This window comes from Eleutherodactylus coqui, chromosome 3 (genome assembly GCF_035609145.1).
Source record: "Eleutherodactylus coqui strain aEleCoq1 chromosome 3, aEleCoq1.hap1, whole genome shotgun sequence".
Classification (NCBI taxonomy): Eukaryota; Metazoa; Chordata; class Amphibia; order Anura; family Eleutherodactylidae; genus Eleutherodactylus; species Eleutherodactylus coqui.
In genome coordinates this window covers 282,731,976-282,749,872 of record NC_089839.1, presented here as the reverse complement: position 1 = coordinate 282,749,872, position 17,897 = coordinate 282,731,976, and the positions used below count along the sequence as shown (strand labels likewise).

General features: G+C 48.8%; 1 protein-coding gene across 1 annotated transcript in view; it reads left to right on the top strand.

The window, feature by feature from the left end:
- Positions 1-19: 19 nt before the first annotated feature.
- The window catches only part of SCP2 (sterol carrier protein 2), a 44,062-nt gene continuing 26,184 nt past the window's right edge, over positions 20-17,897 (top strand). Inside the window, exons 1-6 of the mRNA XM_066597588.1 lie at positions 20-194; positions 2,444-2,495; positions 10,910-10,981; positions 11,175-11,306; positions 13,052-13,116; positions 16,628-16,754. Coding sequence (XP_066453685.1) covers positions 144-194; positions 2,444-2,495; positions 10,910-10,981; positions 11,175-11,306; positions 13,052-13,116; positions 16,628-16,754 — 499 coding nt within the window. The 5' untranslated portion in view covers positions 20-143. The remainder of the gene's footprint in view (positions 195-2,443; positions 2,496-10,909; positions 10,982-11,174; positions 11,307-13,051; positions 13,117-16,627; positions 16,755-17,897) is intronic.

Genomic DNA, 17,897 nt, shown 5'->3' with positions numbered 1-17,897 from the left:
ACAGAATAGTTAGGTTATAGGAGTAGTTAGACACTGTTCTGTTGCCGCTTTAAGAGTGCAAGAGGCGACTGCAGGCAGCAGAGAAGCCAGAGAAGTGTCCTGTCCGTACAGCCGGAGATCGGAACCGAGAAGTGTCTGCAGAGATGGGGCCGGCGCAGAGGAAAGTCTACGTGGTGGGAGTTGGAATGACCAAGGTGAGCTGTGGGCTCGCCCAGTTGTGCGCGCAGAGAGCTTCCTGGTTCTTGCAGGTTCTTATGTGCATTTTGGACACTTTTCTTTTAAAGGGGGCTTCCAATCTCAGACTGTTATGTCCCAACTCCTCCCTATATACCCAGCCCTGTTCTGTCTGTATGATTACCTGTAGGACTCCTCTGCACTCCCAGCCACTCTGTCTTGGTGTATTCCCATTGCAGTCATCACTGCCCAAGACGGACCTCCCCTTTAAGGTTGTGATCACATCTACATCTGTCGTTTCTGTTTTTCTGCTGCATCCAGAACCATAATGATGAAAATTGGGCCGTGACTGGCACTAATGGGATGAAGGCCGGCTGCAAGAATGTCAGAAGTGCTTTTTTTTTTTTTTAAACAGCTTCGTTGACTCTTATGTAACGTTCTAAACCTTTGTCTCATATTGCAAAACAGTCAGCTGTTACCCTTTGACCAGCTAGAAGTAAGTAACCAGTGACAGCGCCATAGCAGAAAATAGATGAAACTTCACTTTACCCCAGAGTCCCTTTAAGCCTGTCACCGTTATGTCAACAGTTCACGGTCCTACCAAAAGTAATTGGACGCCTGCGCAAGAATCAAAACTATTACTCATTTACCTGTTAATACTTAGTGGGGCTCCTTTGGCCCTAATGACATCAGATACTCTGTAGCATACTTTCTACTAACGCCCGATACACTTCAGCTGGTATTTCCCTCCATTCATCCTGCAAACATCTGGCGAGTTCCCCCAAAGAAGATGGACTCTTCATATTTCCTGACCCGATGTTCCAGATTTTCACAAAGATGTTCAGTTGGGACTCTGTGCAGCCAGTCCAATCATGGAACATCCATATCATCAAATTAACGTAAAACATCATCGGATTTGTGACAAGGCTTGTTGTCTTGTCGGAAGTATGGCCGACCATTCTCAGAGTATTGCCACGCTGTCGGCAGCACATTATTGTCTAGAATGTCAGGGTACACCGCCATGGTCATGGTTCTTGTCACTACAACCGGCGGACTGAGACCATGCCATGTAAAACATCCCCAGGCCATAATGGAGCCTCTGCCATACTTAACTGTTGGCACAACACACTCAGGCAAAAGGTGTTCCCCAGGATCCTCCACACCCAGGTACGCCATCTGATCTGAAGATGGGGTAGTGTGATTCGTCACTCCACAGAACGTTCTTCCATTGCTCAACTGTCCAATGCCGACACGCCTTGCACCACTGTAGATGGACTGATGCATCATCTTTGTGATGGACGGCTTGTGTGCAGCAGAATAACCCATGTATTCAATACCATGCAGTTCCCGTCACAAACTATGGCTGACAACTCCAAGGGTCGGCATCTCATGTAGTATGGTTTAGGTAATGTGACATCCTAATAAGACATGATCCAATCTACTGTTTGGGGGGGTCCAATACTTTTGGTGGTATAGTGTACACAGGGGTACGTTTCGCTAATGGAGCAGGTTAGGTGCAGTTTATATATGGAACTAACATAAAAAGTTGTGTAAGTTTGTAAACTCTTTGCCTTATTTGTCTAGTACTGATCCTGAGTAGCAGCGTGTTTGGAGCTTAATTCTGTAGAACTGATGTCCTCAATGCATCACAGGAGCTAATCTGCACTCTTGGGGTGCCATTGACAAGCGTTACAGATGGCGCTGGCGCTCAGTTTCCCAACAATTGCCAGGCTGTACCTGCAGGTGCAGCCCTGTAATTGGCGCTATTACTCCAGTGTTGACAGTTCACGTGTCGACAAACTTGTTGGCCGCTACGCTCTGATATACTCAGTTTTATTTGGTCCCTGGCAAGTGCTTAGAGGGTTGTGTATGTGTGTGTATAATACATATTATATATTAGTTCCCTCCAGGCTGAATTGCCCCAGCCTCTCTTGCCTTAGAGTATTAACCCTTTCCAATCCACTGTCTGACGTCTAAAGACATTCTTATTGAAGACTGTACAGCTCCGATGTTGGAAGACGTCCGGCAGGGTATTCTTACTGTAAATTATATAATGGCAAAAAGAGAAGCCCCCCCCCCCCTAGGAAACCCTGAATCCAAAATTAGATTGCAAAGGGTTAAAGAGCTTGCACTCCATTTATATACCAAGAGGCCCCGATTACCTGCTGTGGTCCATTCCCTTATTGCTCGTACACTAATATATTATAATGTGTATATAGGTTCTTTGTATAATGCAGAAAGTTTCTACTTTTTTCTGTCTTCCTTGCAGTTTCTGAAGCCCCGAGATGCGGTAGATTACCCCGATATGGCGAAGGAGGCAGGTGAGTGTCGTGTGCGCGGCTGGTAGTCACATGATGACTTTATAGGCCAGGATGTTTGCCCATGGTTGGCATGTGACTTGGCATGTTGTCACAGGGAAAATGGGCAAATAACCTACCAAGATGGGAAGCACGAGACCTAGTTAACCCCTAGGGCAGGGGCGTCAAACTTATTTTCAGCGAGGGCCATATTGGCATTACATTTGCCTTCAAAGAGCCGTCTCTAAGGGCTCATTCACACCGGCGTATTTATGCTTTGTATTACGAGCATAATGTTTACGTGTGGAATACGGACGGCTTACACATCACCGGTTTATATTGGGGTATTCAGACATGCATTTTTCATGCATGTAAGAAAAAAATCGCCGCATGCCCTAATTTGGTCTGAATTACAGAGCAAAATTGTCCATTAAAGCAAGGGTCCGCAACTCCAGTCCTCAGGGACCACCAACAGGTCATGTTTTCAGGATATCCTATGGTAAGAACACCTGTGGCAATGTCTGAGGCCCCGACAATAATTACATCACCTGTGCAACACTGAGGAAATCCTGAAAACATGACCTGTTGGCGGTCCCTGAGGACTGGAGTTGGGGAGCACTGCCTTAAAGTCAATGGGATTGTGTAAATATGCAGTGAATACGTATGATACATGTATATTTACTGCTCATTTACGCATGAAGGCGGGAGACTTCTATGGGACCTTCTCGTATGTTTTTTGAGCACGTGAAAAATGCAGCGAATATGGTCACAAAAAGAAAATGCAAGAAGGTCCAAATATGCAGTAAATAACGCACAGTTTAGTTCTGCATGTGTGACCGGCATCTCTGCACTATAATGGCGTTTTCCCCTTTTGCCTTTTTAGTAGCGAGCTTCCCACCTTAGAGGGTGTCTAGTGTGCCAGCTAGGGCTGGGAGTTGCTGAACAGAGGTGCGTGGTGGTACTCCGCAGCTCAGAATCCAAGATGGGACCTGTTCCCAAGCCTGATGCCACTCCCTTCAAGTGCTGGCTGTGTCCTCCGGAGAAAGTGGGGAGCTGGTCAGTGCCTGGACCTCACAGGCCATATAAAATGGCATGGTGGGCGATATTCAGCCTGCCGGCCTTTGCATCTGACATGTCCTAGGCTATATAGGTGTATTAGGCCACGTTCATACTGCGCACTTTTACAGCGGTTTCACTATGGGTTTTTTCTCTTATTTGCCATTAATCTGAGGAAACTGGCAGCCAGTTTATCAAGAATTTTCCTTCAGAATCCAAATTGTTATTTTTTGTGGTATTTTCTATGAAGGCCAGCTCTAGGTGTATGACATCACTGAATGGCTCTGATTGGCTGGCGCTCGATCTAATCACAGTGCTCACTTTGATGGAGGTGGGGTATTCAATGCCCTGTCACCAGAAAAAAGCTGAGATATCAGAGTGGAGGACACTGCAGTTTGCCGCAGTGCCGCCGGAGACGATCGCAAGGCATCGGGACGCCGCGGACTAGGCGAGTATTGAAATTTATTTTTTATTGCAGGTTAGCTGAAGCTTATTTTCGGGGAAGGGCTTATATTTCAAGCCTCCCCTGAAAACCGGGGTAAGGCTTATTATCGGGGAAACACGGTAGTAGCAAGGTTCTCATATGTATTTTTTCCTGGCCGTTCACTTCCCTTGCCATTTTGTTCTAGTTTAAAGCTCTACTAATGAGTAAAGCAAGGCACCCCCCAAATATATTCTTACCTGTTTTTGTAAGGTGCCACCCGTCTCTAGCAAGCAGTCCATCATATAGGTAATTCACTCCATGGTCTAGGAATCCAAATCTTTGCTGATGGCACCATCAACGTAGCCAGTTGTTCACCTCTAGAATCCTGTTCATCTTCTTATTCCAAGGCCATCCACTGGGAGGATGGATGAGAAGACTACCTGTGCTCCTAGTTCCTTCACCTTCTTTCCAAGATCTTCAAAGTCTCTGCAGATAGTTGCAAGGCCCTTTTTTGCAGTCATTTGTCCCTACATGTATTAGTAGGAATGGGTGGTGTTCTGTAGGACTGAAGAGTCTTGACCACCTATCAGACACATCTGTGATTTGTGCACCTGGCAGACAGCACACCTCTCGTGAGTTTTCAGGTCTGCAGGCAGCGGCCTCTGTTCCTCTCAGTAAGGATCCCCCCCACAACCAGCGCTCTGTTTCTTCTTCACAACACTTCTTTATCTCCATCCAAGAGGATTCTGGGTGTTTACTAGATTGTTCTTTGTGTAGAGTCATTTCTTGCTGTACCTCTTCGTTGTTCTCCTGCATGAGAGCCTGGTATCGGTTCCTGGGAATATGCAAATTAACTTCCAGAAGCTCCAGTCTCTGGTCTGGCAATGTCCTCCGAGCAGCTAAACCCAGTAATCATCCCACTCACAGTGACTTTGGTCTTCCCAGAATGCAGCCTGCTGGTCTTCAAAAGAACACTCAGTTCTACAGTATCGACGGAACACTCGGCACCGCAGCCTTTTGCAACAGTGATTGTTCTCTCGAAGACAGCTTTCACGTATTTATGCGCGTTCAGTGGCCTCGGCAACGAATGAGCATGCAGTGGGGAGGGCCAAAGTTTCAAATACTTGCCCGCCAAAGAACCTCACAGCCCTTAACGATATTTCCCCTCGTCATCCTGACAGCAATCACATGGAGGTTGCCTGCTGGACACCTGTTGGGACAGGAAGCGGAAAATACAAAAGGCAACTCCCACCACCGGCTCACCAGTGTCTTCCTGTCCCTACAGGACAGTCCAAGCGGGCCTCCAGGTGTATGCTGGAGGTGAATGAAGAAAGAAGACTCCCATGCAGCCTGTCCGCCCGTGGGGGGACGACTCTCTGTTCGGGCTGGCAGGGCTTGCGCGGGTGAGACCCTACGAGGGGACCCTCACCTGCAGGATCTACCCAGCACTGTTCCCCCAGTGGGAAAATCCTCCCCCGGTACGCTGCCCAGTGGGGTTGTCGTACCGGTAGGAAGCAGCCCCGGTACCTGCAGGCTCGGACGCCGGTGTCTCCAGGGATCCACGTCTAGAGAGGTATGCCAGCAGCGCTCGGGGCGGTCCGTTCGGCGCGAGCGCGGCGCCATGTGTGTCTCCTAGGCGGCGGGTCCGGTCGGCGTCCCCACGAGTGTGCTGGTCGGCGTGCGTCCCCACGGGTGTGCTGGTTGGCGGCGTCCCAGTGTACGCGGCGTATCCCCCGGGTCCGGCGCAGCGGCGTGACGTCAGCGCGGCCGCATCACGGGGGGCGGGGCCTCACTTAAAGGGGGCGTGTCGGCGCCCAATTTGAAAATTTAAAAGGACTGGATTCCTCTGCATCTCTCCTGTCTGCACCTTACTGAAGATGTCAGCCAGAGAGGACACTGAAAGCAGCCTGCTGGTGAGTAGACTGCTTTGGGAGTACCGGGGAGGGAGGATTGAGACATCAGGATCTGGTGCTGGAAGTCCTTTTTGCTGTCTCCGTCTCTTAGGACAGAGATGCACAAAAGGTTAGAGAGGCCAAAAAGCAAGTGCGCAAATGTCCAGTTGGCTTGCGGCGGCTAGAAGAGGGCCACACCAAGCCACTATGCGCGGACTGTACGGAGAAGGTGATCCGCGAAGAGGGCTCCTCGGGCATGTCGGACATCCGATCCATGATCCGCGAGGAGATTGAAGCCTCGCTCTCCTCTCTTTCTCTACCGCCCCCCACGGAAAGGGTAAGGCGGGCACGAATGGAAGAGTCAGACTCTGAGGAGGTCCTAGAAGATTCTCCTTCAGAATCCATGCCGCCCATGAAGGATGCAAGGAAGTATTTCTTTTCATCGGCGGACTTGGGTCAGCTGTTAACTGCAGTCCGGCGCACCATGCAGGTGGAGGAAGAGGTGCCGCAGCAGCCATCCTTTCAGGATTGCCTGTTCCGGGGACTCCTACCACAGCCAAAACCGTCATTTCCAGTTAATGACATTTTAAAACAGCTGATCCTGACAGAGTGGAAACAGGCAGATCAGAAATTCTTCCTGTCCAAGGAATTCAAGGATCGGATGGTCTTCACACCAGAAGATATCGAGTTCCTAGAAACCGTCCCTAAGGTGGATCTGGCGGTCGCCAGGGTCTCAAAAAGCAGCCCTCCCCTTTTGAGGACATTTCCCAACTGCGGGATCCACTAGATACCAGAGTGGATTCTGCGATGGAAAAGGCCTGGGAGACCGCGGCCCTGACCGTCAAAGCCAACATCACGGCCACATCTGTGGCGAGATCTATGTCGGTCTGGTTAGACCAACTCCAGACGCTGATTTCTCAGAGGGGCTCTAGGGAGGAAATCTCCAGCTGCCTTCCCCTCCTTCAGAGGCAACCGGCTTCCTGGCAGACGCCTCTATGGAGTCAGTGAGGTTCAGGGCCCATTCAGCAGCCCTCTCGAACACAGCAGGAGGGCTGTCTGGGTTAAGGCCTGGACAGGAGATAACGCCTCCAAGAATAGACTCTGTTCCCTGCCCTTCCAAGGACACAGAATCTTCGGGCCTTCCTTGGATACTCTCCTAGAGAAGGCATCGGATAAGAGCCAGGGACTACCATTGGAGAAATCGTTTAAGCGGCCTTCCTCCTCCTACCCTCCTCCTTTTGTTCCCTCTAGAGCATACAAGGGGAAAGGAAAAACCGGACGCTGGTCCTATCCCAAAGGCGGAAAGGGTGAGAATCCGCCTTCCCGGATCCTACAAGTAGGGGGTAGACTGAAGGGGTTCGCCCTTAGATGGAACGAGGTGACCTCCAATCCTTGGGCCTTACGCCTAGTCTCGGATGGCTACAAAATTGAATTTTCCTCCCCGGAGGTTCATGGTCACCCCCTGCCAGTCACCTGCGTCTGCTCAGGCCCTCCAGTTGGGGGTGCAAGAGCTGTTGTCCCTAGGGGCCATCACTCGGGTTCCCGCAGAAGGACTATTCAAGGGGTGCTACTCCCCCTTGTTCCTAATAAAAAAAAAAACCAAAACAACGGATCCTATAGAACTAGAATTAATCTGAAATTCCTGAATAAATCTATCACGTATCAAAGATTTAAAATGGAATTGGTGCGGTCAGCAATCCCCTTAATTGCGCCGGATAGTGTCATGGCCACCGTGGACTTAAAGGACGCATATTACCATGTCCGTATACACAGATTCCCAGCGGTTTCTGCGGTTTGCCCTGGTGATAGATGGCTCTGTCTCTCACTTTCAATTTACGTGCCTGCCGTGCGGGATTTCCTCCGCACCCCGGGTGTTCTCCAAACTGGTGTTTAGAGATGGTGGCGGCACTGACAAGGTGTTGATTGTCCCATACCTCGACGATTTCCTGATCATAGCAGGATCGGCATCAGAACTCCAGTTCCAGGTCAACCTCACACTCCGTCTGTTCGAGTCATTAGGCGGGATCATCAACTCCTCTAAATCCAGTCTTCTGCCCGAGCAGAAAGAGAAAAAAAAAAAAATTTCTGGGAGTGATTCTGGACTCACACCATCAGTGCTCATCCCTTCCCCTAGAAAGGCAAAAAAATGATCCAGGATGAGTGTCGGGCACTTTCTCTAACCACTGAAGTCTCCCTTAGGAGAGGCATGAGGGTCCTCGGCCTCATGACCTCTTGCATCGGGGTAGTCTCTTGGGCCCAGTTACATTGTAGAACCCTCCAAGACTTTATCCTAAACAACTGGGATAAATCCCCTGCCTCCCTGGATCGGAAAGTCGTCCTTACGTACAAGATAAAATCCTCCTTGGAATGGTGGATGTCTATCTCTAACCTTGCCAGAGCCACGTCTCGGTACCCCGCATCCCCAGTATCCATCCTTACTGACGCAAGTGCAACTGGTTGGGGGGCCCACTTAGGCCGTCATTACGTCCAAGGGGGCTAGAACCGGGAGGAAGCTGCTCAATCCTCCAACTACAAAGAACTTTGCGCTGTCTGGAAGGCCATTCGGGGCCTCGAGACAGAGATCAGGGGTAGTCACATTAAGATCTTTTCGGATAACATAACGGTGTCCCTCATCCGCCACCAGGGATCCACGCGGAACCCCCGACTCCAAGACCTGGCGGCGAAAGTTCTCGGGTAGATAGAGCAGCGGACGCCTTCCGTCACAGCGTACCACGTAAGGGGCCCAGAGAACTCCATGGCGGACCATCTCAGCCGCAGGAAGATAGACCCCGGGGAGTGGACTCTACATCCACACGCGTTCCAGCTAATTTTAGAGAGATGGGGGACACCCAAGGTGGACTTGTTCGCCTCTCGGGAGAACACCAAGTGTCCCCGGTTTTTCTCCATGGGAGCAGACGGGGGGTCCCTGGGAATAGATGCACTATCCCAGGCCTGGGATTGGGACCTTGCATACGCCTTCCCGCCTATCCCCCTGATTCCTCGGGTCCTAAGGAAAATTCAGGAGTCCCCAGGCTCCGTTATTCTGGTGGCCCCATTCTGGCCCAAGAGACCCTGGTTCCCGCTCCTGGCCGCTCTCTCGACACAGGAGCCTCTACATCTGCCGCAGAGAGGCGACCTCCTTCAGCAGGGTCCCCTGATATGCCCAAAGGTCCGACAGTTCAGACTGGCGGCCTGGAAGTTGAGCAGGTAAAATACCTGAGCCAGGGCCTATCAGGGAGGGTGACCACTACATTATGTGAGAGCCTCAAAATACTCCAGGGTGTGGGATACCTTCTCTAGGTGGTTGGGGCATAGTATACATGACCTCCAACAGCCCGACATTAACAAAATATTTGAATTCCTACAGGATGGTTTGGACATGGGGCTAAGACCTGGTACCCTTAAGGTCCAGGTGGCCGCCCTTGGGGCCTTCTTCGACTTCCCCTTAGGCGACCATAGGCTAATTAAGAAATATCTGAAAGGGGCAGTCAGACTCCATCCCTTTATAAAAGAAACCATGCCCCCATGGGACCTGAACCTTGTTTTGCAGGCCCTCTGCGCACACCCCTTTGAGCCCCCGGAAGATCTATCAGTGAAGATCCTCTCCCACAAAGTTGCCTTTTTAGTGGCCATCACATCCGCCAGAACCGATCGGGGAGATCCAATCCCTCTCGATTAGGACCCCATACATGACCACCTTCCCAGATAAAATCGAGTTCAGGCCTGACCCCTTCTTTCAACCAAAAGTTCTCACAGACTTTCACAGAGAACAGCGTATAGTACTTCCCTCCTTCTGCCAGGAACCCCGTAATACCACGGAACAGAGGTTCCATAATTTAGATGTTAGACGAGCAGTCCTGAAGTATTTGGAGTTCACACATTCCTTCAGGAAGTCTAACAACCTCTTCATTCAATTTTAAGGTCCACGCAGAGGAGGGGCCGCTACTAAGGACTCCTTAGCGCGTTGGGTCAGGAGGGCCATAGAAGAGGCGTACAGATCCCAGGGGATCCCACTCCCAGGCGACGTTAGAGCCCATTCCACTAGGGCGGTCGCCTGTTCCTGGGCGGAGAGAGCCCAGGCGACAACCGACCAGATCTGCAGAGCCGCCACTGGTCGAGCACACATACTTTCGTTAAACACTATCGCCTGGATTTGGGGGCCAACCGTGATATGGCCTTTGGGCGGAAGGTGCTACAGGCAGTGGTCCCTCCCTAAAGCCCTTGGTCGTTGGTATTCCTCCATGTGTATGCTGTCAGGATGACGAGGGGAAGACAGGAATTGGGTCCTACCTGTTAATTCCTTTTCTTGAAGTCATCCTGACAGCATAGGGGCTTTTCCCTCCCCTTCAGTTATATTTTACGTGAAGTAACGTATTGTACTATGATTTCCATATTAGAAATGATTGGTTAAGCAAAGTCGGGTCACTGTAGTTATTTGGTACACACTGGTGAGCCGGTGGTGGGAGTTGCCTTTTGTATTTTCCGCTTCCTGTCCCAACAGGTGTCCAGCAGGCAACCTCCAGGTGTATGCTGTCAGGATGACTTCAAGAAAAGGAATTAACAGGTAGGACCTAATTCCTGTCTTTAGGCCGAGTAAATCCTCCCAACAATTAATTCAGAAATTTGTGAAATTGGACAAGTGAAAAACAATTGCTCTGTGTAACAGCCGACAAACGGCGGTCATTTGTACGCTTTAGTGACTATTTTGAGCGACTAATCAGACGATAGTTGTCCTGTGTAAAGCCATCCTTGCGTTGTGTAGCGGCTGTACCGGTATTACAGCTCAATCGCATTCACTTGAATAGGACTGAGCTGCAGAAACGCCAATGACTGATGAAGAGGCCACATCTCTCGCCCAAGCGCCGCAGCCCCTTTAAATAGATGATCAGGCAGAGTGCTGGGATCGGACCCCCACCGATCTGATATTGATGGGTCATCTATATCCAAGTCCCAAATAACCCTTTTAACTCGCTAATGTTGTACTACAGCGCTATACACGGGTTCAGTGCGACTTTTCGGAAAAGCATAGCCCGACATGACTGACATTATTTTTTTCTTTCTCACAGGACAGAAGGCTCTGGCTGATGCACAGATCCCATACTCCTTGGTGGAGCAGGCGTGTGTGGGCTATGTCTATGGTACGTGACTATATATATCGTATGACCAGTTCACCTCTGCTACATCTGAATACAGAACCCCGTTGCCATCCTGTGAGGTTCTTTAGCTTTCTCTAATGTAATCACGTTTTGCGCAACTCAATATAAAAATGATTATGGCAAAAATCTGATATCACTTTGGTTGTTTCTACAAGAAGGCGTTTTTGACTTGCAGGCGACTCAACATGCGGACAGAGGGCGATATATCACAGCCTGGGACTCACAGGGATCCCCATCATGAATGTGAATAACAACTGCTCTACGGGCTCCACAGCCCTCTTCATGGCCAGACAGCTGGTCCAAGGAGGTGAGAGATGGTCTTGTATGTTACGAAGAGGTGCAAGTCCAATTATGGGGTCCACGCCATAGAGAGGGCATATGATATAAATGAAGTGTCCTTGTCTACCCCTTCACCCCACCTTGGTATGTCAAGTAGAGACGGAGGTAATTGCATCCAGCCTCTCTCAGATTTTGAATAGGCCTCTCTAGTGGCCCTTTAAGTAGCTACCCTATGTTAATGTCAGACCCTTTAACAGACCTTACAACATGACTTAAGCTATGAGCCAAACCAGAAGCCCATTTGGGTTTGCTATTATGCCTAGTCATGTTGCAAGGGCAAGACATTGACTTATAGCGTAGTTACTTCCAATAGGGGGCACTAGAGACGGTTTTCTTCTTTCTGGCTGACTTTTAGACCAAGCAATTATCGTTCACTTTCGCTCATTTGAACTTTTTTTTTTTTCCCTCTTATGATCGTTCCCTTTAATCCTTCAAGGACAAGTTTCTAGTGGTGTGTACAACACCTTACCATTCTCAACATAGTTGCTTGCTGTCAAGAAATTGGACATTTTATATAGATCCAGAGGCTTGAAAATTGTAAATGCTTCTCCCAAGTACAGATATATGCAGTCTAGACAATCCTCTGTGAGCCAAACAGTCTGGACTGACCACTGATACATTGTAACCTTCACTGATACATTGTCACAAACTACCATCACAGGCATTAGACTTGTGCTGCTGATGTATGTAGAGGATTTTATAGAGTGGATTCATCTGTAACAGACCCTCAGCTGTGTTGTATTACGATATCATCACACTGGAATCTTGCCATGGATTTAATGCTCACTCTGCTTGGACCTTGATGCAAATCCGCCTCCCATTACTTTCAGTCGGAATCCGTGCCGTAGTAACATTACTTCTTGACATGGATTTCGCCCAGGGAGTTCTGTACACAGATTTGCCCATTGAAAAGTGTTGGTTCTCTGCGCAGTTCTGCAACCTTAGGGCTCTTTCACACTAGCGTATATCAGCTACCATTTTCACATCCGGCTGATATGCGCTACCATCTGAGCGGTAAAAACCTGTAAGCGAGCGTACAAATCTAACTTTTGTGCGCCCATTCAGACGGCATGGGCCCCGGCGCATATACGCCAAGGCCACCATGCCGTTGCCCCTTCCCTCCACCTCGCCGGCTCACCTCCTCTCTGGCTGTTTGCAATGAGAGGGGGCGGAGCTAAGCTCCTGCCCTTTGTCCGCAGCCAGCAATGGGAGGAGATGGAGCGGTGCTTGGCTCCACCCAGTCCCGCCCCCTCCCATTGCAATCAGCCAGAGGGGAGGAGAGAAGAGGGAGGTAGTTTAGCAGTCACTCTGCTAAACTCTCTCCCTTCTCCGGCCGCTGTCATTGGCTCCCATAGGAGCCGATGCAGCGGCCGACGTATTCCGACCTGAAAGATAGTTCCAGTCACGGGAATACGGCCATGTGATCTGATGCATTGGAATCCAATGGATCAGATCATAGCATATATCGTCTGACTGTGAAAACAGCGGGCCGATATACGCTCACGTGGAAGAGCCCTTACGCAGCTACACTACAGACTTCTGCCGAACAATGCCTTGTGTATAGCTTTTTAAGACTCTGGTAGATTACTATGTTGCCATTCATTGAGCCATCGCTGTTAATCTCACCACTTTGGTTTGTTACAACTTTACTATAATACTCCTACATGATGTAAGTGGTGATTTCTGACTTGTACTCTTCTTTATCGTCCGCAGGGTTGGCAGACTGTGTTCTCGCTCTGGGTTTTGAGAAGATGGAACGAGGGTCATTAAAATCAATGGTTAGTGTTTAGAAGGACATCTTTACCTTGATGCAATCCAGGTCCAGCTGTGCCGACACCACCACTCCTGGCCCCGGTAGTGACCTCTCCTTGGCTATGATGCCATCTCTTTGGGGGGACCTCTCCTTGGTTGTGATGCCATCTCGGGGGAGGTAGGGCGTGGGGCTGGTCAACTCACTTCAATAACTAAGCCATACCCGTTCTGCGCCACGAGGCGTGCAGAGATCAAGAAGGGGTCTGAATTAGTTATTGAGATAGTGTCACCGATAATAAGCGGTCCTTACCATTTGACTCAATGTTAGAATCTGTCCAGAAGTGAAGGCACCTGCATCGCTGGACAGGATCAGGTGAATCTTTGACCCCTTTAAATGTATTCGAAAGACATGGCTATTTTCTACCACAAACAGCGCCACTCTTGTCTATAGGTTATGTCTAGTATTACAGCTCTACCACTTTAATGGGGATAAGTTGCAACACCAAATACCCCATTTTTTTTTTTTTTTGCTGGCTTTATACTTTGCGAGTTTCCATTAGGTGGCAGAGAAATGGGGTGCTGCCTATGGGCTAAAGGTAATCTATAATTGCATACATAATCTTAGTCACACCTTTTCCCTATAGCAGGGACTTGTTACATCTACTGTACTTGATGAGTTACACTTAATTTCCGGCTGTTTGACCAGGGGCTGTCTTATCTACGTGCCACCATTATATAGGAATGGGGAACGGCAGGTTAAGCTGTCATTATTTCAGGTCGGATTAGGATGGATGAGAAAGTTCTGCACAGACCTGTCTAGTTCTGCTCTGTCTGCTTAATAAAGAGCAATGTGACCTCTAAAGCGACAAATGCGTTTAAAGCCCCATTTTGCCTTCTATTGCACAGAATTGGACTTTTCAGTCCGAGTTGTGAATATTCCCATTTAGACAGACTTTTGTGCCCCGTGGATCTGATGTCGGAGTAGATCATATTGCGTATCTGCAACCTTGTGTTTAGAGTGTATAGCGATGTGCTGGTTTATGTAATGAGCGGAGTGCTGTCCATCATACTCCCTACAGCCGGGGCTTCCTAGGGATCCTTTAGCAATAGAAATGTCTTTCTGCCTGCTTGTCAGGAAGGAGCGGCCTCTGCAGTAAATACTCATTGACGAAAAAATGGCACCAAAAAGGAGTTGTCAGAATCAAATGAAACTCTCTGATTGTAACATTGATATAAGTGATTACAGTATCAGAGCAAAAGGAGAATTAATTGGAGCAAACTGTAATTTAAAGGAGGCTGTAGTACCTGTAGCCTGGATACATGATGATACGAACAGGGAGGCGTACCGGCTCCGTATGGTATCTTGCAGCACATTTGCCCAAAGATGTTACAACTGGATCACTAGATGTTTCACATTAGTAGGCTCTCTAAGTTGGCGTCCCAGCGGGCCCCAATAAATATGCAAGCCAAAGTGAAGCAACCTGGCAGAGGCATTCCTGTGACCCCCTTGTGTGTGCGGCCGAACATTATCCTGCTGCCTCTTGGAAGCCGCCATGAGAGGAACACATGTGGCTGCAGGATGTCCTGAACACATCGCTGAGCTGTCATTGCCCCTCGCACCACTACTAGGGGGGACTGACTGTTGTATGCAATGGCCCTCAGACCATCACACCAGCAGTGGGGACAGTGTGCTGCTCCACAGCAAATGCAGGATTTAGGCACTCACCCCAAGGCATCAATACTCAAATATGACCAGCGTTTGTTCCTAAACAGCACTTGGATTTGATGCTAAAGATACAGTTCCAATCTGTAGCAGTCCAGACCTCTCAATCATGACAGCATTGCAAATGAAGGCAACAGTGTTGGGGTGTAAATAGCAGCACACATAATGGGCACATGGCACCATATTTCCTTCTGCTAAGTGCCTGGTCTGGGTAGAGACTGGGTTCTGTAACAGTGGCGCCACTTGTCTGGATGGTGGATAACTTGGCTCTGCTCCTGCTTGTAGGCGGATCAAACAATCCTCTCTACTGGTGGTCTGTCTGCCCCCATGCACCCACTGGTCTCAACAACTCCTAACAGTGTTGCCCAGGTGGCGGGCAATTCGTTAAAACTATCATCCTGCTTCGCTCATAATACGCCCCCTCATAAAGTCTGTTAACTGGGCAAAAAGTCTTCGAGTGCGTCCAAAGAGGCACCTAGTGGTCAACAAGCTCTACACAAGAGGTCCACTACACAAGAGTAGTCTGTGAGCCTTTTAATAGGGCAACAGGGGAAGCACGTGTATGGCCTCTGATGACTAGACCCAGTGTCTAATCGGACCAACTGTAATCATGTACATTTCTGCCTGAGACATAACACTGTCGAATTTTGCAGCAGTCCAACATTTCTATTTTGGGTGCATTATTGTTTTGTCAATGAGTGGAAGTGTAGCTGAGAAAACTCCTACAAGGAAAGAAAGAAGGGGCTATATTGTCAGCTGCCAGAGGGGGAAGGAGACTGACTGTGTCCAGAGCTGCCTTCATCCACACAGATTAGCAGCAGCAGCATTAAGGATGACGCATGGAAGCAAAAATTCTGAAGTATCTTTTTATGCTAGAAATGTTGCAAATTAATTTAAAATAATTATCAGCATTTTAGGAATTCTAGTATGAAAAGGATTCGTTAGATGCCCTTTTAATGGGAGCTGGGTAAATCCGTATGCAGTGAGCATAGTTGGGCCCATTAGCATATGGGAAGAGAGAGGGGCTCAAGACATAAGAAGGGCAGTTTAGTTAGGCTTGGCTCTCTGAAATCTGCATGTCTCACTATACAAAAAGTTTTGAGGCTGACACTGATTTCAGTTTGCTGCTTCAGTGTTTTTAGATCTTTTAGTCAAATGTTTGTTGGTATACTGAAGGACAGTTCTAAGCATTTCATAGGGGGGCTCACTCACAACTTTGTCTAAAGCACCGCTATGAATAAAAAATAGTATCTAAACCTCCTCCAATCACAAGTTCTCCCAACCATCCAGGAGCAGTTTGGTGATGAACAATACTTTACCACCATGTCACAAGGCAAAAGTGATCACTAAGTGGCTCGGTGAGCAAAATATTGAAACCTGTGTTCAATACTCAAGTGGGTGGACAAACACAAACTGTGGTAAACTCCAAGCACCGATTTAGGCAATAATACTTTGCCATCAGTCAGGATTTGGCCCAGAAGCTTAGATCAGCAGGCCAGGATGAATTGCAGAAGTCTTGAAAAAGAAGGGTCAACACTGTAAATATTGAGTCTTTGCCTAAATTTAATGTATTTGTCAAAAGTTTAAAAACTTATGCAATTCTTATAAATGTACTCCAGTAACCATAGAAACATCTGACTAAAAGATCTAATAACACTGAAACAGCAAACTGTGAAAACGAAAATTTTTGGCCACAACTATACCGTGCCAACCACAGCCCGGGCATCTTGGGGGAGCTGACGGGTTCTCTTTAACATTGTGGCGACTTGAGATAAGTCATTAGGCTTACTGCTTTTTTTTTTTTTTTTGTGTAGTACTCGGACCGGACTAACCCAATGGATAAGCATTTGGAAGTTATAGTAAACAAGTATGGCCTGGAGCCTGCTCCGATCGCTCCTCAGATGTTTGGAAGAGCAGGACAGGAACACATGGAGAAATACGGTAACACAATAATATTTATAAAAACTACAGTGATCAGCTCTCCAGCGCTCGCCCAGCGCACATCACACATCACTGTGCTACAATGATGATGAGATCTCCAGCACACATCACTGCGCTACAATGCTGATGAAATCTCCAGCGCTCGCCCATCACACATCACTGCGCTACAATGCTGATGAAATCTCCAGCGCTCGCCCATCACACATCACTGCGCTACAATGATGATGAGATCTCCAGCACACATCACTGCGCTACAATGCTGATGAAATCTCCAGCGCTCGCCCAGCGCACATCACACATCACTGCGCTACAATGATAATGAGCTCTCCAGCGCTCGCCCATCACACATCACTGCGCTACAATGCTGATGAAATCTGGAGCGCTCGCCCATCACACATCACTGCGCTACAATGCTGATGAAATCTCCAGCGCTCGCCCATTACACATCACTGCGCTACAATGCTGATAATCTCCAGCGCTCGCCCATCACACATCACTGCGCTACAATGATGATGAGATCTCCAGCGCTCGCCCATCACACATCACTGCGCTACAATGCTGATGAAATCTCCAGCGCTCGCCCATCACACATCACTGCGCTACAATGCTGATGAAATCTCCAGCGCTCGCCCATCACACATCACTGCGCTACAATGCTGATGAAATCTCCAGCGCTCGCCCATCACACATCACTGCGCTACAATGCTGATGAAATCTCCAGCGCTCGCCCATCACACATCACTGCGCTACAATGCTGATGAAATCTCCAGCGCTCGCCCATCACACATCACTGCGCTACAATGCTGATGAAATCTCCAGCGCTCGCCCATCACACATCACTGCGCTACAATGCTGATGAAATCTCCAGCGCTCGCCCATCACACATCACACATCACTGCGCTACAATGATAATGAGATCCCCAGTGCTCGCCCATCACACATCACTGCGCTACAATGCTGATGAAATCTCCAGCGCTCGCCCATCACACATCACTGCGCTACAATGCTGATGAAATCTCCAGCGCTCGCCCAGCGCACATCACTGCGCTACAATGATAATGAGCTCTCCAGCGCTCGCCCATCACACATCACTGCGCTACAATGCTGATGAAATCTCCAGCGCTCGCCCACCACACATCACTG